Source organism: Punica granatum, chromosome 2 (assembly GCF_007655135.1).
Source record: "Punica granatum isolate Tunisia-2019 chromosome 2, ASM765513v2, whole genome shotgun sequence".
Classification (NCBI taxonomy): domain Eukaryota; kingdom Viridiplantae; phylum Streptophyta; class Magnoliopsida; order Myrtales; family Lythraceae; genus Punica; species Punica granatum.
The window spans coordinates 4576399-4596871 of NC_045128.1; the positions used below are offsets into that span (position 1 = coordinate 4576399).

Consider the following 20473-nt stretch of genomic DNA (forward strand, 5'->3'; position numbering starts at 1 on the left):
ACCCAATTTCGGAAATAGATGCGGTAGCGTAATATACATTTTTTGCTTTACTACACCCAAAATTAATTGCTGCCAATTAATGTTTTCCAATTACATTTCCAAGAGGACATTATGTACAATTACTATATAACATTAATGTATGTATATAAATCGAGTTTTGATTAATTAATAATATTTGTCCTCTTTTACATGTTTGCCAATAAAACCATCACATACACGTGCTTTGCTTGATTTATTATGCTTTTCTGAACCATTTAGTTTCTCTTTGTTTTGGGCTTCAGCAAGAAGGCATCGCCTTCGTCATGGCATGTGTCGTTCCTGATGTTTGGCGCAAACAACATGTTCCCAATCTATTCATATACGCTATCGATCGTAATATATACGTTTTCTCCCATGTGACAATTTTTATCTGACGGGAGAGTTTCTTCAAATAATTAGAAACTGGGACAATTATTGAACAAACGACATGATACTAGTTATCCCATGCTTGTCTTTCTTTGTGCTAGCCTTGCAGTCGCATCATATATCGAGAATACTCTAAACCATGGATACGAATATTAATGCACCTTATACCCATCCACGCCCTAATTTCCGTTGAGGCCCATTAATTTTATCCATTGAGCCCAAATGAGAGATCGGTTCCCTTTCAGACAGCAAACATGCTTTGTTTCATTGTAGGAGTTCTGCCTTGCATACAATATGCCTCTTCATATGCAAACAGGGATGCGAAGAAGAGAGCCAAAAGAATCTATGGGAGTACATGTCCTATGCAAGAGTGTACATGCGGGGAAATGGGCTTCGAATAAGGTTTACATCACGCTGCTAGCGAACACCTTATCACCGGCAATGATTTGAGTTCAGACCCTACTCGTTTTCCTTATATGGAATCGATCATGTCTTGCATATTTTGTACAGAGTGACTGGCTGATTACGTTGCACTTGGAGCAGAAGTGAAGCTTGTCTACTGCATAATATCGATATCTTACTTCACCGAATGCAGGATCCTGTCTTGGGGGATTAGGTGTCCAATTTTCTAAGTTCAGTAATGTTCTTTTGGCCATAAAGAAAAAAAGGAATCGCAATCTGCCCTGAGAGGAATTGGCGAGGAACAAACTAACAATCTATACGGGACATTGATATCATATTCACCCTTTTTCCCATATGCATACGAATTCATTCATCGATGCTTTGTGCGGGTTAATTTTTACATCATGGTGGCGAGGACATTTATAGGAACACCAATCCGCCCCCTCTTCGTATCCGGTACACCTCCACACACGTAATTGATGTACATTTAAGCAAGTGAGTCGGTCAATATTCTTGCATTGAAATCCTCTTATGGTATCTATTAGAACTTTGATTATTTAATGGTAGTTAATTAGTTATATATATATCTCTGCGACTGCATCTTGCATCTCCCCTTCACATATATATACATATATCATTCCATTTCATTTTGTTATCATTGCATCAAATCGGCCTTCCATAGTAATGGAGCCTTAGCCAAGGATGAGGTAGAGGACGGCGGAGTCACAGCGAACCTCCGACCAGAGAGAGAATGCTCAAATTGGATTTTTTTTTTAAAAAAAAAAATTAGCAAATTGGAAAGTTGTTAGTTGCCTTTCTGTGAAAGGGCGCTATTTATAGCATAATCATGGAAGGTACTGTCAATAATGGGCCTTATTTGGGCTTCTTTTCTTCCTGGGCCGGGCCTCAGGGCCCAACTTTATATTCTTTAGTCCAGACCATATTATTATCCTTTAGTCCGGTCTACATCATATACGAAACCGGTCCTTTTAGGGAAAGAAGGGAATACCATTACGTACATATTCATACCGGGGAAAAAAAAATCAAACAAATTGCAGGATGGGTGCATTCTGTACGGATTATGGGCCACCAAATGGGCCACAAGGGAATAAATGAGATACTTCATTTGTGGCCCAGCCTATACTCCGGACTCTATAGAGGCCCGCTGAACTTTCCATTCAGTTCCTTTTGCTTGTTCTCCCCATGCAACGAAAGAGCATTTGTCATCGAGAAAGGGGCTTGTCTGCACGTTACCGACTTAGAACTAAGAGGTCGTCAGTTAGATTTATTGGCGGATTTCTCGTGCCTCTTTTCCATATCCTTGTCCCATGTTTAACTAATTAATCATAGGCCAATGGTAACCAAGAAGAAAAGAGAGCACTTCTTATTCGTGAAAAGTATAAATATTTTAATCCCTCGCATGGGAGAATTAAATTCATCTATTGTAATTCTTTGCTTATACTATTTCCCAAAAATGTAATTAGAAATTTGTCAAGGAATATTTTGTTTCCAGAAGAAAATGGCCGGGGACCTAGTCCATTACATTTATAAATCATAACAGTTTTGTCCGATATAATTATTTTCATAGGGAGCAACCCACCACCAAATTGTTGGTGATAGATTTGTGTTGGCTTCGCAGCTGTCACCTGCCTCAAGTAGAACCATTTCTACAGTTCTAACCATTAATTGATTCTTACCGTAGAAGAAATTTGGAGGTATGAAGGGGCAACTCAAAACTAGGAAAGCACGAATATATTGTTCTTTGGAACTAAATAGATTTTAGCGACTCTTGCCTCATGTGTGAACGTGCTAATGAAGTAGTCGTATACTTGTACACGTACGGAGGATTGAGGAGAATAAGCCCGAGGATGGCAAATCCGAAATCGGTTCGTAGTTTCTCAAGATTACTAAGATCATTAATCCGAGTTGGTCACTTGCTGCTACGGTCGTCAAAACTTGTTGCTATCGTTGTTCCGCTGGAATTTGTCCATTGAAAAAGAAAATCCATGGCCAGGATGGTGCTGGCTTGGTCTCACGAATTTCGTTCTAACATCTCTTATGGCGGAACTTCTACTCGATTTACATTTCAAGCATCAGCATACGCCTGAAAATATTTTCACTCGGAAATGATAATGCACTGAAAATTTACACGTACATAATGGTCAGGGTGTAATTAATCAAGGCGGGGTAAAGCCTAAAACCGATGCAATTTTCAGCCCTAAGCATCCATGTTCAATTGCTCCACATCGATGTATTGCACTGCCAAGGTTTCCGAGTCGGACAATCTGGCTGCTTTTGGGCAAGAAATTTATTGCTCAAAAATATGTATTTTTCAATATGTGTCATGATATTTAAAAATTTAATGAGTCCGAATAATTCAATTCAAATTGAAATCTCTTTTTGTGAGATAAAACTTTCTCACAATTAAATAAAATTCAAATTCAAATTTTATTTAAATTACGAAAACGTCGAATCCTGAATCAATCCTCGGTACCCGTTCAAATCTTTATTTTATTACTGGTCATCAATCCACGTGTGTTGTGACCATGACGACGTTGGTTGGTTAATTTCATCCTAAATTTATTTTCATTTCTCCTCGATTAGAGCACCCTTGTCAGCAGCTCTTGGCAACAAATCTCAGGCTAACCGCCGGTCAATACGGAAACTGCCCAAGAAATTCATTTATAGGTCTAGGATCTATGAATCTCCTTGCAAATTCCGAAAAAAATAATTTCAAATACTTAATTTGAATAATAACATATATATGTATATATATATTGCTTAGTAGAATAGTCATATATTTTAATGAGTCGATTACGTTGAAACTGAATTAATCGAAGTCTGCTAGAATTTTTTATATCAGAATATATACTTAAAGAAAAAATTTTTACGCATAAGTAAGGTGATCTAAGGAGAAGATTATCCCTGAATTCAAAAAATTACGATAATTTCTATATAAGTTTACAAAATTAATGAAGTATGAATTCATATTACGTAAAGATTCTTTTGATTTTTTTACCAAATATGAATTTGTTCAAACGGTTCGATTTTAAGAAAAAGTTCGAATTCAAGTCCTTATAAATGTAGAAAATTCATGCTGAGAGAATTTTATTTTTTAATAGACAGACTCGACTCAACTGAATTAGTGAAATATCATGATTCACTGAAAAAGATTGTTATGATTATTTTCTCATCGCGTTAATAAGAACAATTCAAATTTATCTTCTATCGATAAGGGATGACATAGGGCTGACACATGGCGTGTCCTGTCTTCCTCACAGGTGTCAAGCTACCTAGCTCAAATGCTTGACACGAATCCTCAACAAACAGAGCTTTTTTATCATGTCTCCCAGGAAAAAAAGAAGGTACTTAAGGGGGTCCATGTCCCAACATGGTACTAATTGATGGATCGAACTCTTTCATACATAAGGCCCTTCCTTTGATGGAGAGTAAATTCCTATTTACTACTTCCATGTCATCTTAATTATTTTTTCTTTCGACGTCCATAGTTTAAGATAAAGAATTGAAGCAGTGCATAACGAGATTTCTTCTTCATTTTGAATTAAGAAAAAAGCGTTGTAATACTAAATCCTATTGTCTGTCCTTTTGTTTTTAGCTAGCGAGCATAGAAGGTAGATATGGTGGATGGATATGACCCTCCCAGTCCCACTTATTCAAGCTGATTTTACAACCCTCATTGATTCGGGCCACGACCTGTCGCTGAGTCTCAAAATGCGGCAGGCGTTGGAATATAGGATTATGGTGTGGATCATGCTAGCTAGGAATCAATGACCAAAATGACAAATCGCAAAATTCATTATTCATGTGATGAGATATTGAATCTGTGTGAGTCGAAACTTGAAATATATTAGGTTAAATTCTATGATGTGTGTATATCGGCTTATTTCATCCGGCTGGCACAGTTGTTCAACTGTCCTGCCAGGGTTCATACATATTTTGGCCACTCGAAAAATTGGAAGGGCAAATTAGATTTCATACTTCGAAGAGGACAAAAGCCTGAGGAAGAAGACTGTTAGTTGGTAGTTTGTCGAGAGAACTTACAAAAGGTTCATTGGGATTGAGGTCATCTCTATAGAAGATGAGAGTCAAGAGTTTGGGAGAAAAATACTCTCACGTTACATTCAATTGCAGGTTTTACATCAACATATATACACTTACTAGAGAGAGAGATAAAATATGCTAAACTGCCTATCTATTTACAAAGAAAGAGGAGTTTAGGTGAAGAAGAATTCAAAGGGGAATCTGCTGATAAACAGAGGGAGAAATATCCGAACTGATTCCCTTAACAATCTCATCATATCAAATCTATACACTTTATCGTGAAAAATCGAAAACCATAATATATTTTGATGGGCATAAATTACAAAACAAATATTTATTTTTTAGGTTTATAGAACTTTGTTCCATATGAGCCTCCCCACATTCTGAGTCAGCTCCTACTCCTACTTTTTGGACAGAAAATCCAATCAATAATTATTGTATTCCATAATTTTCTTACATTTTGAGAATGAAAGTATGTAGTTAAATTCCTAAAAGTAAAATTAGCAATAATTAACCGACATAAGTTAATTCAAGTGGTACAGTTCATGTTTTCCTTAAAAATGTCTCAGACTTGAGTTTTGTCAATAGAGAACATCTATTCATCAATGAGAGAGTTTCATTCCTTAATGATCCGATACGGATTGAATCTAAGATTAGATAGATGCCATAAAGTTTCTACATAGAAGTGGTGCTGACTAAAAAAAAAAATAGAGAAGTGCAACAACTATATAAGCTGCTTAATTCTCTAAGCTTTATATGTTTTGACGAATATGTCGTAATATTCCATCGAGTTTGATGGGGGACTATGAATCTCGTACTCCATACGATAAATCTTCGGGCAATGGACGAACAAATGATTGGTATAAACTTATGTTGAGCTCATATTTGAGGAAACTGCATGAGAAATACGCAATTATGATAGAGTGTTTCTCCATACGGTAAAACTTCGAGCAACGGGCGAACAAATGATTGGAAAAAACTTGTGGAGATCATATTTGAGGACACTGCATGAGAAATACGTAATTATGAGAGAGTCTATAAAGACATAATAATCCTGGTTAGGACAAGACACGTACAACGTCGGACTGGGAAAACCTTACAATCACGACGGGGAAGGACAGCACTCTATTTTGTTCCTTTTCAACAAAGGTTGGTTGCCACATCTCATCACCTCTTCAATTCCATGTCATTTCCATGTCATTGTCACTCTGGAACAGTAAGAGGATAAACTTCAGGACTTTTGGTGAAAGTTTTTTGTTCACATTCGACTATGATAGTGCCATTTGAAACATCTCGAATCAGTCCCTTAGCTCTTCCGGGTACAACGATGGATGTGGCCTGGAACATGTTCTCGTGTCGTATTGCATAAAACTTCACGGGTAGTTAATGATCGGTTGTGTTTCCGGTCGGAGAAATTACGAATTCTCATCATGCCACCTTTCCTTTGTTCTTGAAATTTGAAAATAGTTGAATCAGAGGAAGCAACTATATGATAATAATCTAATTTTCATTAGTTGATGAGCTACCAACATTGGTCACTCTCCCACCTTTTGCCGGAAAACCCGGAAAAAGGGGACGGGGATGACATATTCATTGATGCAGCAGTAGCTGCCATCATAGCAGAATTCAGAGAGCTGAATGCCTGGGCATGCCCGTAGAGGTCCCGATCATAGGTCGCCCTCTTGTCAGGGTCTGAGAGGGTCGAGTAGGCCTCGTGTATTCTCATGAACTCACTGGCGGAATTCTCCCTCTTGTTGATAGCCACAACATCAGGGTGGCACACCCTTGCGAGTCTCCTATAGGCGGCCTTGATCTCGTTGAAGGTGGCACTGGCAGAGATCCCAAGGACCTCGTATAGGGACGAGCCTGACATGGCCACTTGGAAGGTTGTATGTTGTGTAGTAGCGTAAGAAGCGGAAACTCTAAGCCGAGGATGTTTACTGGAAGACGAAGATGAAGGCGGCGTAGTCTTGTTAGGTTTTTGTGAGGTCTTGGAGTGAATGCTGGGAAGCTGAAGGAAGCTGGGGGATAGGGCAACCATTGGATGTTGTGCTGTGCTTGTTAGAGTAGCTTTTGATGTGCGAGTGAAGATGTCATGGGTTTATATAGAGAGGGAAGGGAACGAGGCTAAACTATAATGTAATTTTCAAATAAAGAAAAAAATTAAAAATAAAAAGATATAGACAATTAACTAAGTAAGTAAAAAAAGATATAGTGATTTTGTGATAAAAAAGTATCAAATTCGATAGTGCTGATTCTAATTCGATGTGGTGTTGCTGTCGGGATGGGATTCGTGACTGACCACATATGGATCGAGTTTCGTCGACATAGGATTATGTTAAGTAGGATGGAGTTTCTTGTAGATTGAAAGGAACGAAAAATGAAAAGAAGAAAGGGCAAATTTGAGTATGGCTGAAATTGTCCAAATGGCCTCATCCATAGGATGCTGTCCCAAGCTGACTCAGCCAACTCTCTGTATGGATAGGCATAGGCTTAACTTTTTTACCCAGTGGCCCCACCAATCCAATTCCTCCTCTTCCTTAAATGGAGGAGCTTGTGACACTTTTAAGTGACTTTGCACTGCAAAATTGACAATTAATTATGATCTACTCAAGTCTTCTCTCATTGGTCCAGACAGGTAATTAAAAGGGTTAATCAACTGATGTTTTTTCTTTGTTGGATAAGTATTAATTAACTAATGTTGACTCGAGTAAAAGCTAACGTCCCCTTTAAGTCAAACCTGAGATTGCTGATGAGCAGCTTACAAAGATTCGAATCCTGAGGACCCTTCTTGCCAATGAGAACATGGCGTGGTACTTGGATGCTAGACGTGCTCTATAGTTTGTTCGTCAAGAGATGTCACTATAGCATGTGGAATTTGAAACATATGGCAAGCAAGCCAGAGGTTTCGGGCAGTCGTTTGGTTATCACGGACTTAAGATGAATGATTGGCCCAATCTTAAAAATACATTGTGTTTCGTCGAGGTCATATGGTGATGAATCCTACTACTATCTTCTCATTTGCTCACTGTTCGCTGCCCTTTATTATATCACTCTCCTTGTTAAAGAAACACGGCAGCCTCTTTCCACGCCTAATGCTTTTTTTTCTTTCTTTTGTCTGAATGGACAAACAAACATGATGTGGGGTCTACAGAAGATGTACAATATCAATAGGGTGATCTCATTTGTCTACTTAGCTTAAGCAAACATATAAGCGGAGTTTTATTATTTTTTGCATTTATGTGCTTACTTTGTGACTACTCCTAGCTAGAATGGAATTATCTGCGAATTGGAATCTCATTATTTCAGTGTGATTTCGCTTCTAACCTGCTCTTATCCTCTAGACATTTCCATGTCTTGTTTCATCGATTTGTTGTACAACAAATGTCTGTGACGATCACGAACCTCTCCTAGCTTTTGAAACTACATCAGGCTCGTTTTATGTTTGAATCCTCGTTTTGGTGAAATCTGATGCTGCAAAACTGTAAACCTCTTTGGCAATTCTTAATCCTAGTTTAGGTGGTTCAATTGATCTTAAAGGTAAATTTTGATTCGAGACTTAATGGCAGTCATCAATATTTTCTTTTGCAGTATCAGCGGATAGGATTGGCCTTAGTGGTGCAGAGCTTCGTCAGAATTCAAGTAAATTTTCATTGCAGCGCCCCCCTATACATCCTTTCTTCAGGTTTTCTAGCCGTACCAGATGTACGAAAATTTCCTACCGGAAACAGTCATCTTGAAATGTTCTCCCTGCCATTGAAAACAAATTCTTTGCCTCTGTACCATGGGCTCAAAATGAATCAAAGCTGAATTTAGCAGACACGAACAAAATATACATGGCATATGTTCCAGAGTGTCGGAGATTTGGCAGCAGTAGCAAGTGCCAGTTAATGGTTCACAACGGGCAGTTTTCCTTGTGGTTATCTGCCTTTCTTTATTCTTTTTTTTTTTCCTTCTAGATCGATCTCAGGTTGCTTGATTGTTGATGTTAGTTTGAGCATGCCGGCTGAGTGCGTACTACCGTTGGGATCGTTTTGTAGTATGTCCCACTCCCACCTGTGAATTGTGACATCCACCTAATAATAGGAACATCTTTTATATTAGACTATTCCATTATCAATACTTTACAGACTATCCATTATTAATACTTTTTTTTACTTACATTTGCAGTAGATATGAATGAATATTGCCATGAAAATTATGACTCGCAGTACAGCACAGACCCATTTGCAAGGGATACTTTCTTGCCGTTTAAGACCAACACTGCCACTTACTAGCATTACGACTTGTTAGATGCGCCTGCAGGGCATGGAAATCTACCATTGGAGAGGAATGGTGTCACGGTATTGGTAAGATCCGCGTTGTCGTCAAGTCCCAATTTAACTTACTTGACTCACCACTGCAGTGCATCAGCATCGGTGTTTTAGACGAATCTAATGGCTTGGACGCACTTACTTTCCAATCTCTGCCCCGGGGCTAGGTCAGGAGTCATTGGCAAAAGCATGCCTTTTCCAGATATGAAAATGACTATGGATCTTAGACTAGAGCAGATCCAACTTTGAGCGGATGCCAAGTTTCATTGATACCTTAGAGCACATCAGATATCCCAGTCTATGGCTTCAATGATGTCACTTGTGAGAGCCTTGGAAAATTACTAGATATATATCGAAGCTAACTAGCCTCTGGATGCTGTCAGGATCCACAAAGTAGAAGAGCCTGAAGAAGAGTGGAAAGGAAGGCTGAAGTCTCTGAGATGTTTGCGCCTTTCTTTGAAGGAGTGGAGAGGTTGAGCCTTACTGCCCTAAGAAGAACCTCGGTTATTCACCGGCACGCGAGTCTAAGATCCATCTGAATCAGTAGATTTAGATGTCCAACTTCACAGCTCTAGTTCTTTCCCACGATCTAAATCATCCCGTTATTCCTCAAACAATTGATAATTGGCGGTTAGCTTGTACTAAAGCTTCCTCTAATATCAATGTGGACCTTATCTCAGCAATTGCTATTACTGCATACCATGATGTCTATACATAGCTGTCTTGTTACCATTAATTGGCCACTACTGATGATTAGCCGGCATTTCGATATTCCTGATGTTCACTTTGTGGAAGGAACTGAGTTCTCTGTAATTTTTTTTTTTTGGTTTATGTTTTGTTTTGTTTTTATCTGCTTCTGTTGAGTTTCCAATGTGAACTAGTCCAATTGAAGCTTGGCTCTCCTCACCATTTGCTACTGCGGTCTTTAACATCAATTGACTCTCTCAGGGGTTGATCCAACTGCGCGCGCCAAAAAGCGATCAGTGTCTAAGTTCTTTGCAGGAAAAGATGGATGATCGGCTACACGGCGCTGCTGAAAGAGGAGATATTGAAATGTTGTATATATTACTTCGAGAAAATCCTCACATTTTGGATCCGATAGATATGGTACCGTTCGTGGATACCCCTCTCCATATAGCTGCTTCATCCGGTGACCATAAGAGGGCCTACTCATCCCATGGGAGGGCTGAGTTCATCGTGGAGATGGCCGTCCTAAAGCCATCGTTTGCCAGGAAGCTGAATCCTGAGGGTCACACGCCAATGCACTTGGCCTTGCTAAATGGGCATTGGAAGACAGTGAGGGCACTGATGACACTTGATGCTGAGCTGATTCGAGTCAGAGGCAGGGGCGGTAAGACTCCTCTACATGTTGCTGCTGAAGTTGCTCCTACCGAGCTGCTGGCCGAACTCCTGTATGTTTGCCCTACATCAGTTGAAGATGTGACAGCGCAATGGCAGACTGCCGTGCACATTGCCGTGGAAGCAAAAAATTTCGAGTCGTTTGCAGTTCTTCTTGGATGGCTGTTTAGAGTTGAAAGGGAAAACTTGCTGAATTGGAAGGATATGGATGGTAACACCACATTGCATATTGCAACACGAACAAATCAGATTCAGGTATGCACGGTCTTTCCACGATTTCGCCGGTTTTATGTTCACCCTCCACCGGCCATGATGATTTCAATAATTTAAGCCCGTCTGAAAATTAATGAACATCTACAGGCTCTCTCTGTTTCAGGTAATCGGTTTTCTGTGATCATGTTTATCGGAAAGTACCATACCTGGAAAATCATTATGTTCCGATATCTGCGTAACTATGCTCTGTTATTTTTATGGATATTGATCATTGCCATGCCTGTGAACTCGCCAACCAGTTCACTATATACCTTTATTGGCTTAATGGTCACGCCCAAGAAAATTTCAGCCGAGGACTGGCAATACGTTCTTGGCTGGAGTTGACTCATTCATATCGATCTTTACATTTTAATAACTGTCAATGATGTATCCAAATTGTTTCCTATATTCTCCACTAACTACAATTGTATGGGAAGGTGGTGAAGAGGCTCGTGAAGCATATCAACGATGACATCAAGAACTTCATTGGGGAGACAGCGCTAGCCATCCATGAAAAGGACAACGGGCTACATCGTAGTGAAGAAATTGGGAGGCTTCTACGAGAAGCAAAGATGGGACATTTTGTATTTCCTCTGTATCGGAAGGGATGGTATCTGACAGGAAAATTTAGACTCGGGGAGTACCTTAGGCATGAACTCCCTGAGCTCGAACTGTGGAAGAGAAGAATCAAGCGTACCTTCGGCAACACAGCAATAGGAAATGCAAGATCCAGGGAAGTGATTGTAGTGATAGCTATATTAGTAGCCACAGCCACGTATCAAGGCATTCTAAACCCACCGGGGGGATTCTGGCAGGACTCCGGTACTACTGATATGGTGGTGAATATAAGTAGTAACACTGCAGAGCACTCGGCCGGACAGATGGTCATGAATGGTGCATCGCTTTCTAATTATATCTTGTTAAACAGCATTGCCTTTGCGGTCTCTGTATGCCTGATCATTGCCTGCATGCCGGCAGATATTCTATTCGGCACATACCTTATGATAACCATGACTCTACTTCTGTACACCTATCAATATGCATTAAGTAGCATCCTCCCCCCGGAACACAGCCAAATGGAACTTAGGGTAGAGATTTATATAGTATACGCTAGCATCGTTGCAGCGGCGATTGTCATCTTCCGGATCTTGAGTTCTCAGAATTCATTTGCCGTTCTTAAGCTGGACACAGCAGAGAGAGGACATCGAGGGCAGCTTGTGGGATCCGATGAGGATGAGAACAGAAGAAGCAATCAGCATGGCAGCTGAATTCGAACTGCTCATCCTGAAGGCGTGACATCTCAGGCACCTGAAGATCCATAACTTCATTCTTGTCCCAAAACAGCTTGATCCATAAAGGTCCTGGAATGATCTCTGGGTACATCAGGGCACGTGGCTGATGAGTAGTTGTCATCAAGCTTAACCCGAAGTTCCACCAGTTTCCAGTACAGTTGTTTATTTGTTTCCTTTACTTTTGAGAAGTTGCTATAATAATTGGCTGATGAACTGTATGGGAGTGACGCTCTCCGTGATTACCTCATAAGCGAAATTCCGCACAATGTCTGTTTGTTAGGATACTAGTGTAAGTTCATATGCGTTGGCCCCCTAACTCAAGTTGTAAATTCCTGAGTTAAGCTTGCGATCCCTTGGAGCACATCATATATCTCTCTCTGTCTGAAAATTGCAGAATCAAGAAACCCCCAATCTCGATTTGCAATTTGCAAAGACCACAAGTTCTATGGCTCGACAACATCAGCTCCGTCGTGTTAAATCGGGCCTACAAGTATTTTAAGTTTTCTTTCTCGTCGACATAAACTGTCTCATTTCAATCAAGTTCCTGCTCTCCCTCTCTTCGATCCTTGTCTTAGCAACAACCTCAGCAGTTGTACTTTTAAGACAAAATTAATTAGCAAAAAATACCAAAACATCTTATAATTCCATCTTGTATTGAACATGATCTCATCTTCTTACCATGCCTTGTATATGTATATACAAATCGAGAACTAACATGTAATAAATAACAATTAAAAAAAGAACAGACCGTAAATCACCTCTCTCAGGGACTTCAGCATTTCGAGGCCTTCCCTTTGATTCTCGCATATGTGAGGCCAATGCAGGCATCAATAAAATCCTCATCCACGAAGTCTGTCGAGAATATCTGAAACCGATTGGCAAAGCCTCGCAAGAAGCACTGGGATATAAAGAGCCTCCCGAACCCACGGATCTGATCAGTGACGGGTCTCACACACATTACCAGGCTGTCTGCCTGAGGCGTAAGGGTGTCCTCGACCCTGTAGAAGTAGTTCCTCAATGAAATTAGTTTCTGCTCGCTCAGATATTTCATGTTGCTCTCGAATTTTGTGAGTGGCAAGTCGGTATCGACCCAGTCGTCCCTCAAGTATCCTTCACTCCACAAAGGCCCCCCTGCCTCTGGGTGGGCCGAATTCCTCGGCTTCCACACTAAAATGACTCTCCTTGGCAATAATTCCGCTATTGTCTTCTGGAAGACATCCTCATCCTGGTGAACTAAATACTCGCCAAGCTGGTCTACCAAGTACTTATCAAAGTCCTTCGGGTCCTTGTGACCAAACTCTGTCCTAACCTCAAGAATTATAACCTCATACTCGGTCTCAGACAAAAACCTCCTAATATCATCAATAACCAGATCTACACTGTACGACAACAATATCCCGTGGCATACTCGATGGTCTTCCTGGACTCGGATATCAAGCACACGCGTTCCCCGAACCAACTGATCATATATGCTCCAAGACTGACATTGCACGAAAGGCCGGGACACACAGGGGATTCCAATCTCATTGGTGGCCGAATCGTGCGTTCCTGGCCAGACAATCTTATTGATTGGGACCCTTTTCGGGTTGAGGCCCGCCATCCAATTTTTCCTGTCTGAAGGAAGGTAATCACAACCCGGGAATTCATCACCGCAGCTCTCATTTAGATCGAACAGAGCTTTCTCCTCCCTCAGTATATCGATCCGTCTCTGAATCTGCTTGGAGACCAGAGAACCCATTGCTCATCGTCCTACAGAAGAAGATGAAAGCGGACGTTTGACTTATTCCTTCTTTCCTACCTGCTACGAACAGCCCATGCACATCAGCATATGTTATACAGCCTTGGAAATGCAGTTGATTTGCCTCGCCCCAAATTAAAAAAAAAAAAAAGTCAATTTGGGAATTGAATACCCCAATTATTATGTTCAAACTTACGGGTTAGTTCATATAATTATGGATTTAAATAAGATTTTGCACATATTTAATGGACTCTACTTGCGTGTATGCGATAACTATAATGAATTTTTCAATACATATGTGGATGGATTGATTTGAAAGAGGAATAAAAATCTTACTGATGAGAGAGTTGTGAATAACAATTTAAAAAGAAACAAAAATAATGTGATAGTATAATGTTAAGGAACAATATTATCTTTTAACTCCTCTCTTTTATTTTAAATTGTATCAAAGAATAAGTGGTTCTTTCAATTTCTTAACTCTATATAAATGAGGAGATTATATAAAATTGCGTTTTTGCTTAAATAATAGTATAAGACATAAGGTAAGATATATATATATATATATATTCCTTTGCTTTGCTGTCGATGGAATAAAAAAATTTATTCCAATGTTGATTAAGACATACTTAATTGTTTATATTCGACTTTTGTAAGAAAATATGCTGAATTTTGTCACTATATGTGATATTACCTTACTAATTAGAATCTCGGCTGGAATCGTCATTAATTTTTTTTTGGATCAAGCGATATTAACTTGATAATCCCATCTACATCTATATTTGTATCTATATGTGTATATATATATATATATGTATATCCATATACATATAAAAGCAAGGTTAATGTAGATCCATCTAGATAGCCTCAGAACGCTTCGTTTCTGAATGAAAATTTATCGAATTTTTTAGTTTTTAAAATTTTTAATTTAATGAATTATTATAGATTAAAAATATTTTATCTATGACATCTTCTTGTATATTTTCATCTTTAATTATTATATATATTAAAGATAATTTATCTACAGGTATTTTTGTAGATATTATAGATATATATCATATCTATCTATAACATATGTACTATCCTTTTCTTTATTTGTTTTTGGTTGATCCTTCCGTGTACATGTGCCTTTACATGTACATGGTGTATTATACATTTATTTTTTTATTGATCCTTAAACATATTTATATATATCTACGACGTGTCCATGCATATGGTGTCCTTAGAGAAAATATCTTTATTAGTATCTGTTTACCTATTAACTAGGCACAAGTTCAGCGCCCTGTTGCGAGGCGAAACGGCTCATCTAATCAATAATTAGTTGAAAATATTTCAATAATATTTGGTCTAATCCAAGAATATTAATTAATTGTTTTCAAATTTTAGGTAATTGTTCAAGGGAAAGATTATATTCTAAAGCATGATCGATCTCACAATTAATTGCAATGAAGAGTAAATATGTAAGGAAAGAGAAATCCTTTAATTAAATCAAATTAAATTTCTGACCTAATTGATATCATAATAAATTTCATGTGCCTTTGTATTTGAATGATTGAGGATAGTTTTGTTATATTTGAAAATTATACACCTTTGTATATATTTTAAAATTTTTACTATTTTTATGTTTAGCCGACTTACCGTTTGTTTTATTTATCTTATGTCATTCTTCATATGATGGGTTACATCATATTATTTAAGTTTAGTCAATAGATAAATATAAAATAACCATGAAAATGTATTTTAATATAAGTGATGAATACAAATTTTTTTTGCCGGAAAGTGTGTATTTTCGGCCTAATATTAAATACCATACCTAATAGAAGTATGGTCATTCTTAAATTATGGTTTTCCTTTAGAATGAGAAAAGAAATTGAAACTTAAAGGGGTTAATTTAGATAAATATTAATGATAAATATATCATTTATAACATAAAAATGAAAAAAATATGGATATGGAGGTAACTTCAGCTTTTAAAAAATATGCGTCTACCACTAGACACGAATTCTCAAAAAATACGTCTACCGTTACTGCACGTAAGGTGGGTTGTTCAATTATTAATATTAGTGTTGTTGTTGGTATTATTTTAAAATTTACTTTTTATTGTTTCACGTCAAATTCTAAATCTTAAAAATGTGAAAATCGTGATAATCAATATCAACTTTTTATTTTAGCTACGTCTACCCATGTTTTATTGAAAACATTATTTTTTCATTAAATTGAAGTATGTTTGCGTGCGCACACCCATATATATATATATATATATACACATACACTTCCATAAACATATATCTATATCTATATATATGAAGTCAAATATATTTTAAGCTGGGGCTATTTTCACCCATAATTTAGCTAATCCACCCATTTTGCTGTCAATGATACCAAAATGCCTCTATAGCACATTAATTTACTCTTATTAAATATGGATAGACTTTTAAATCACTCTTTAATTTCCCGTTTTAAAATTTTTCTCACATTACTTTACATATCCACTTACCCATAATACTACTTAAAACAAATCTCACATTTCCATATAAGAAGTGATAAGAAAATGAATTTATCCCTAAAGTCCCAAATGTTAATTTTTTTAGCATGGTATTCTATTACATGGTTAAATATCTTGATATAAAAAAAATGCTACCACAAAAAAGAACTTTTCTACTTAAAAAATATAAACATAAATAGCTGAGAAAATATTTAGCTGTTATGAAATAACGTTGTTGCCTGTTGGTTAATGATTTCAAGTGAATAACTTTCAAATGTTTATTAGGAGAAGACAATATATAGTATGCTTTTTTTTTGTTATTATTTACTCTTTCGTTTTCTTAGGGGGCGTGATATATCAAATCAATTTTTCATGTAATACTGCTAATATAATATGTATGTATTATTAAAATTTGAAATTCATGTATTTAATTTAATAATATTTTCACAACTTGGACAACTATCTAACTAAATGAAAAAAATAATTAATTATTTTTTAAGTAACATTACTATATGTATACAATTGTGTAAATTTATTTTTTCAAAACATGCGAACTCAGTACTTGAATAAATTACTAGAAACAAATAGTCGGTAATGAAAATGAAAATAATTTTGTTTTGGTATGAAGTTTTGGTTCTTCTTTAATTATTCTAGTATAAAATCTCTAAAAGAGTAATAGAATGCGAAGCATATGGGATTTAGATATCTAGAGTGAGCTTATGTTTTCTCTCATTTATTGCACAAAGTTAAAAATACTTTTTTTAGTGAACAAAAATATGTATATTTATTTTTTATAAAATAATTTTAAGTTAAAATTTTACATAAAGAGAGATAAAATTTGAAAATAGAAAGAAATTGCCTGCATTGATTAAGAAGGAAAGAAATGAGAATTTAGTGAGTAATTTAAGGGTTTTAGCCATATGAATTAGAGTAATTAATATGCTATTAGGGACATTTTGGTAAGAAAAACAATAAATGGGGTGGATTAATCAAAGAGGGGGTGGAAATAGCCCTAGCCAAAATATAGGTTTCAATACATATTATATACGTTTCTTTATATATACATTTTTTGGTCATATATATATATATATATATATATGAAAGTAAGAACATTGTAGGTCCCATCAGATGACTTCCAAATATGGATGGAGTTTTCTTGGATTTTTGAGTTTTTTAATTTAATGAATTATTATATATAATATAAAGCAGAGCTATAGTGAGATCGGCCAGACAACCTTAGAATGCTCAATTTCTAAATGAAATTTTATTATATGTATTATTTTTTCAAATTTTTGTATTTATTTTTTAATAAAAACAATTCTCTTTTAATCTTTAAAAGATACAAATTAAATAAAACAAAATATTTTTCTAATTTTATATAACATATTGTTGATTGCAAAAAATTTAATTTGAAAATCACGAATTTTTTATTTAAAAATAAAATGTATATTTTTTAATAAGATATTGATCTAGTAGAATACTTTTGAAACTCTTTAAAAGATTTTATCATCTACATACTATTTGATAATCTTGAATTTTTTTATTTAAGATAAAATTACTATCTAATCAACTCGATATTATCATTAAAATAAGTATATATTTATAAATATGAATAACTATATAGTTCTATTTACAATATTGGTGAAATTTAGTTAACAATGGTCATATATATATATATATATCCAATATAATATATTTTTATTGATTGTAGATTACCATTTATATGCATAACAATGTATACCTATTTCCCTTATTGTTTGAAATAAACATATATATGATATATAATTCAATTTATAAAAAAAAACACACACACACACATCACGACTGGTACTTCGATATTTAAGATCAAAATTTTGAGATTCACAAGGATTCACCGCCAAGTAAACTATAAAAATTCTACCTTGAGATATCTTATTATAGTTATCCATTCCGGCTACGATGGTTACACATACGGTACTGATCAATATATATGAGAAAGGAGAACAATATCTGATGGACAATATTATCCAACTTCTTAATTTTATTTTGAGATGTATGATACCTAAAAGTAAAAATAAAATGTTATTTTCAACTTTTTCACTATCCTACAAATATGAAGATTGTTACATAATCCAACTATTGCTTAAATAATAGTATAAAATATGCTGTTGGAGTAATCGCATTAAAGTATAGAAAATTTTATATGGGATGTGGAGGTAAACTTCGATTCATATAGCATTCGGCCCATAATTTTATAGAAACCTCGACTGGACAGTAAAGATCCGAGAAGGCTTGTATGCCCATTATCAAGGTCCCTCCATCCCATTCATTTAACATGCATCATCTCCATTCCACTATATAAGGAAATCCTAAGGTAACTTGAAAGGTTCTCTCTTGGTTACTCTTCGAAAATACTCTCTAACTTGGGCGTCAGAGTTAGCTCTTAGGCACAAGTCCGACAGCCCTTCTTGCAGGTCACGGGAGCGAGCAGACTCGAAGGAGGACCTAGGGATCTTTTGTGATGGGGAGTGAATTCTGACTCGAATATTTTTTCCGCATCAGAAAACAACAAGGCTTCGGTTGCATATGATATGCTGATGTTAAAATTTTCTTTTTGGGCTGCAGTGCTTACATTACATGATCACATACTTTAATTTGTATGGAATATTAAATTTTCATTGTGGATGATTGTCAGTGTAAATGGAATGGCCCGGGAAAGCTATTGTAAGCGGTCACATCAGAATTGGGCCGGCGGCGATAATTATTATAGTGGAGAACATTATGTTTGTTAGTCTTGATTGGACCATCTACATAAGTACTGAATGGACCATGTAGAGGGTTTAATCTCAATTAGGGGGATCCCCAAGGATATCGATTTAGTATTTATTACGGGAGATCGAACATCGTATGTTCGTTTTCATTAAGACGTTGTTCTAGCACAATGAAAGTTGAGATTGATCCCCGGATGGCATCGTCATACACAAAAGCCAATGGTCCGGGTGTTGAATTAAAAACTGTTCTTTCTGAAAACGATCATGTTGAAGCATGTGCAGATTTTGACAATTGTTTTAAAAGTTTACTAGAGCAAAAGCCTGGGGCAATCCTCCTTTTTTATCATCGACATTTTTGTTGACGTCAATTTTCTGATCGTTATATATGATTTTAGTTTATTTTGCTACTCGTTTTGGTTATCATTATCATCATTTTACAAAAGTATCAATATAAAATTGGTTGAAGAGTGAAATGGTGTTGTCGAATGGGCAATAGTTTCTTAGTGAATAGAACTACGCAGAGGAGTAAAAAAAAAAAGAGTAGAAATAATGATTTTTTCTTTAAAAATGTAGAAATTAAAAAATCTATCTATGTACGTAGATATGTAAAATTTGAGTGTTTCTTATACATATATGTAAAAACTAAAATTTTAGTAATGCTTATGCCATCCTTAACTTTTCTCAAATTTGAGACCATATAGCAAAGTGAAAGACTTAGTTCGTGAATAAACATCCTCTTCTATATATTTCTATCTAGAACCACTGAAATGATCCTAGTATGAATATTAGTTAGGACTTAAACTTACAACTCAAGAAATTGTTTATTGATAATATTAAGTTAGTCATATTATTCACAATAAAAGGCACATCGAAAAGAAAAAAGGGAACAATTTCGGTGTATATTATGCTATTTGGAAATCCAATAGACCTTAACTAATTTAGTTCAAGTTGGGTCAACCCACTAAGGGGTAAATCTCTTTCAGCTTGATTTTCTTCATTAACAAGACTCGAGCTCAAGACTTTATTTAAGGGGAACAACAAGTACCAAATTACTTAAATCAACACAAGTCGGTAAAAAAGAAAGAACAATTTCAATAATATAACATAAAGGAAAGGAAGAAATAAATTTGAAAGTAAAATAAAGAGAGTGATGTTGAAAATAAAAAAAAAATGCTGAAAGAAAAAATTGAAAAAAAAGAGAAACAAAATAGAGTGCAATTGAGAAGATTTAAACCAAGTCCCATTAACTCCATTTGGAATTTTGGAGACGTTCTACCATTTCCACCATATATACCTTACAATCCTTTTTTCCCCATTAACATATATATCGGTAAAAGATCTTTAGAAAAAGAAAAATAAAAGGATAAAAGTGAGAAAAATTGCTAAAGTGATATGTGGCCTCTTTGGAAAATCAAAGG

The 20473-nt window shown here is 36.1% G+C and overlaps 3 protein-coding genes across 3 annotated transcripts; 1 reads left to right on the forward strand and 2 right to left on the reverse strand.

Moving 5' to 3' along the window:
* Positions 1-6107: 6107 nt before the first annotated feature.
* LOC116194598 (chaperone protein dnaJ 11, chloroplastic-like) lies at positions 6108-6957 on the reverse strand. The gene has a single exon (XM_031523447.1). The coding sequence runs from the start codon at positions 6908-6910 to the stop codon at positions 6392-6394; it is 519 nt and encodes a 172-aa protein (XP_031379307.1). The 5' UTR covers positions 6911-6957; the 3' UTR covers positions 6108-6391.
* Positions 6958-9060: 2103 nt separating this feature from the next.
* LOC116194743 (ankyrin repeat-containing protein BDA1-like) lies at positions 9061-12602 on the forward strand. The gene is made up of 2 exons (XM_031523633.1): positions 9061-10796; positions 11231-12602. The coding sequence occupies exons 1-2, from the start codon at positions 10191-10193 to the stop codon at positions 12059-12061; spliced, it is 1437 nt and encodes a 478-aa protein (XP_031379493.1). The 5' UTR covers positions 9061-10190; the 3' UTR covers positions 12062-12602.
* Positions 12603-12719: 117 nt separating this feature from the next.
* LOC116194744 lies at positions 12720-13948 on the reverse strand. The gene has a single exon (XM_031523634.1). It carries the CDS (start codon positions 13821-13823, stop codon positions 12858-12860), a length of 966 nt encoding a protein of 321 aa, XP_031379494.1. The 5' UTR covers positions 13824-13948; the 3' UTR covers positions 12720-12857.
* Between the last annotated feature and the right edge of the window lie 6525 nt (positions 13949-20473).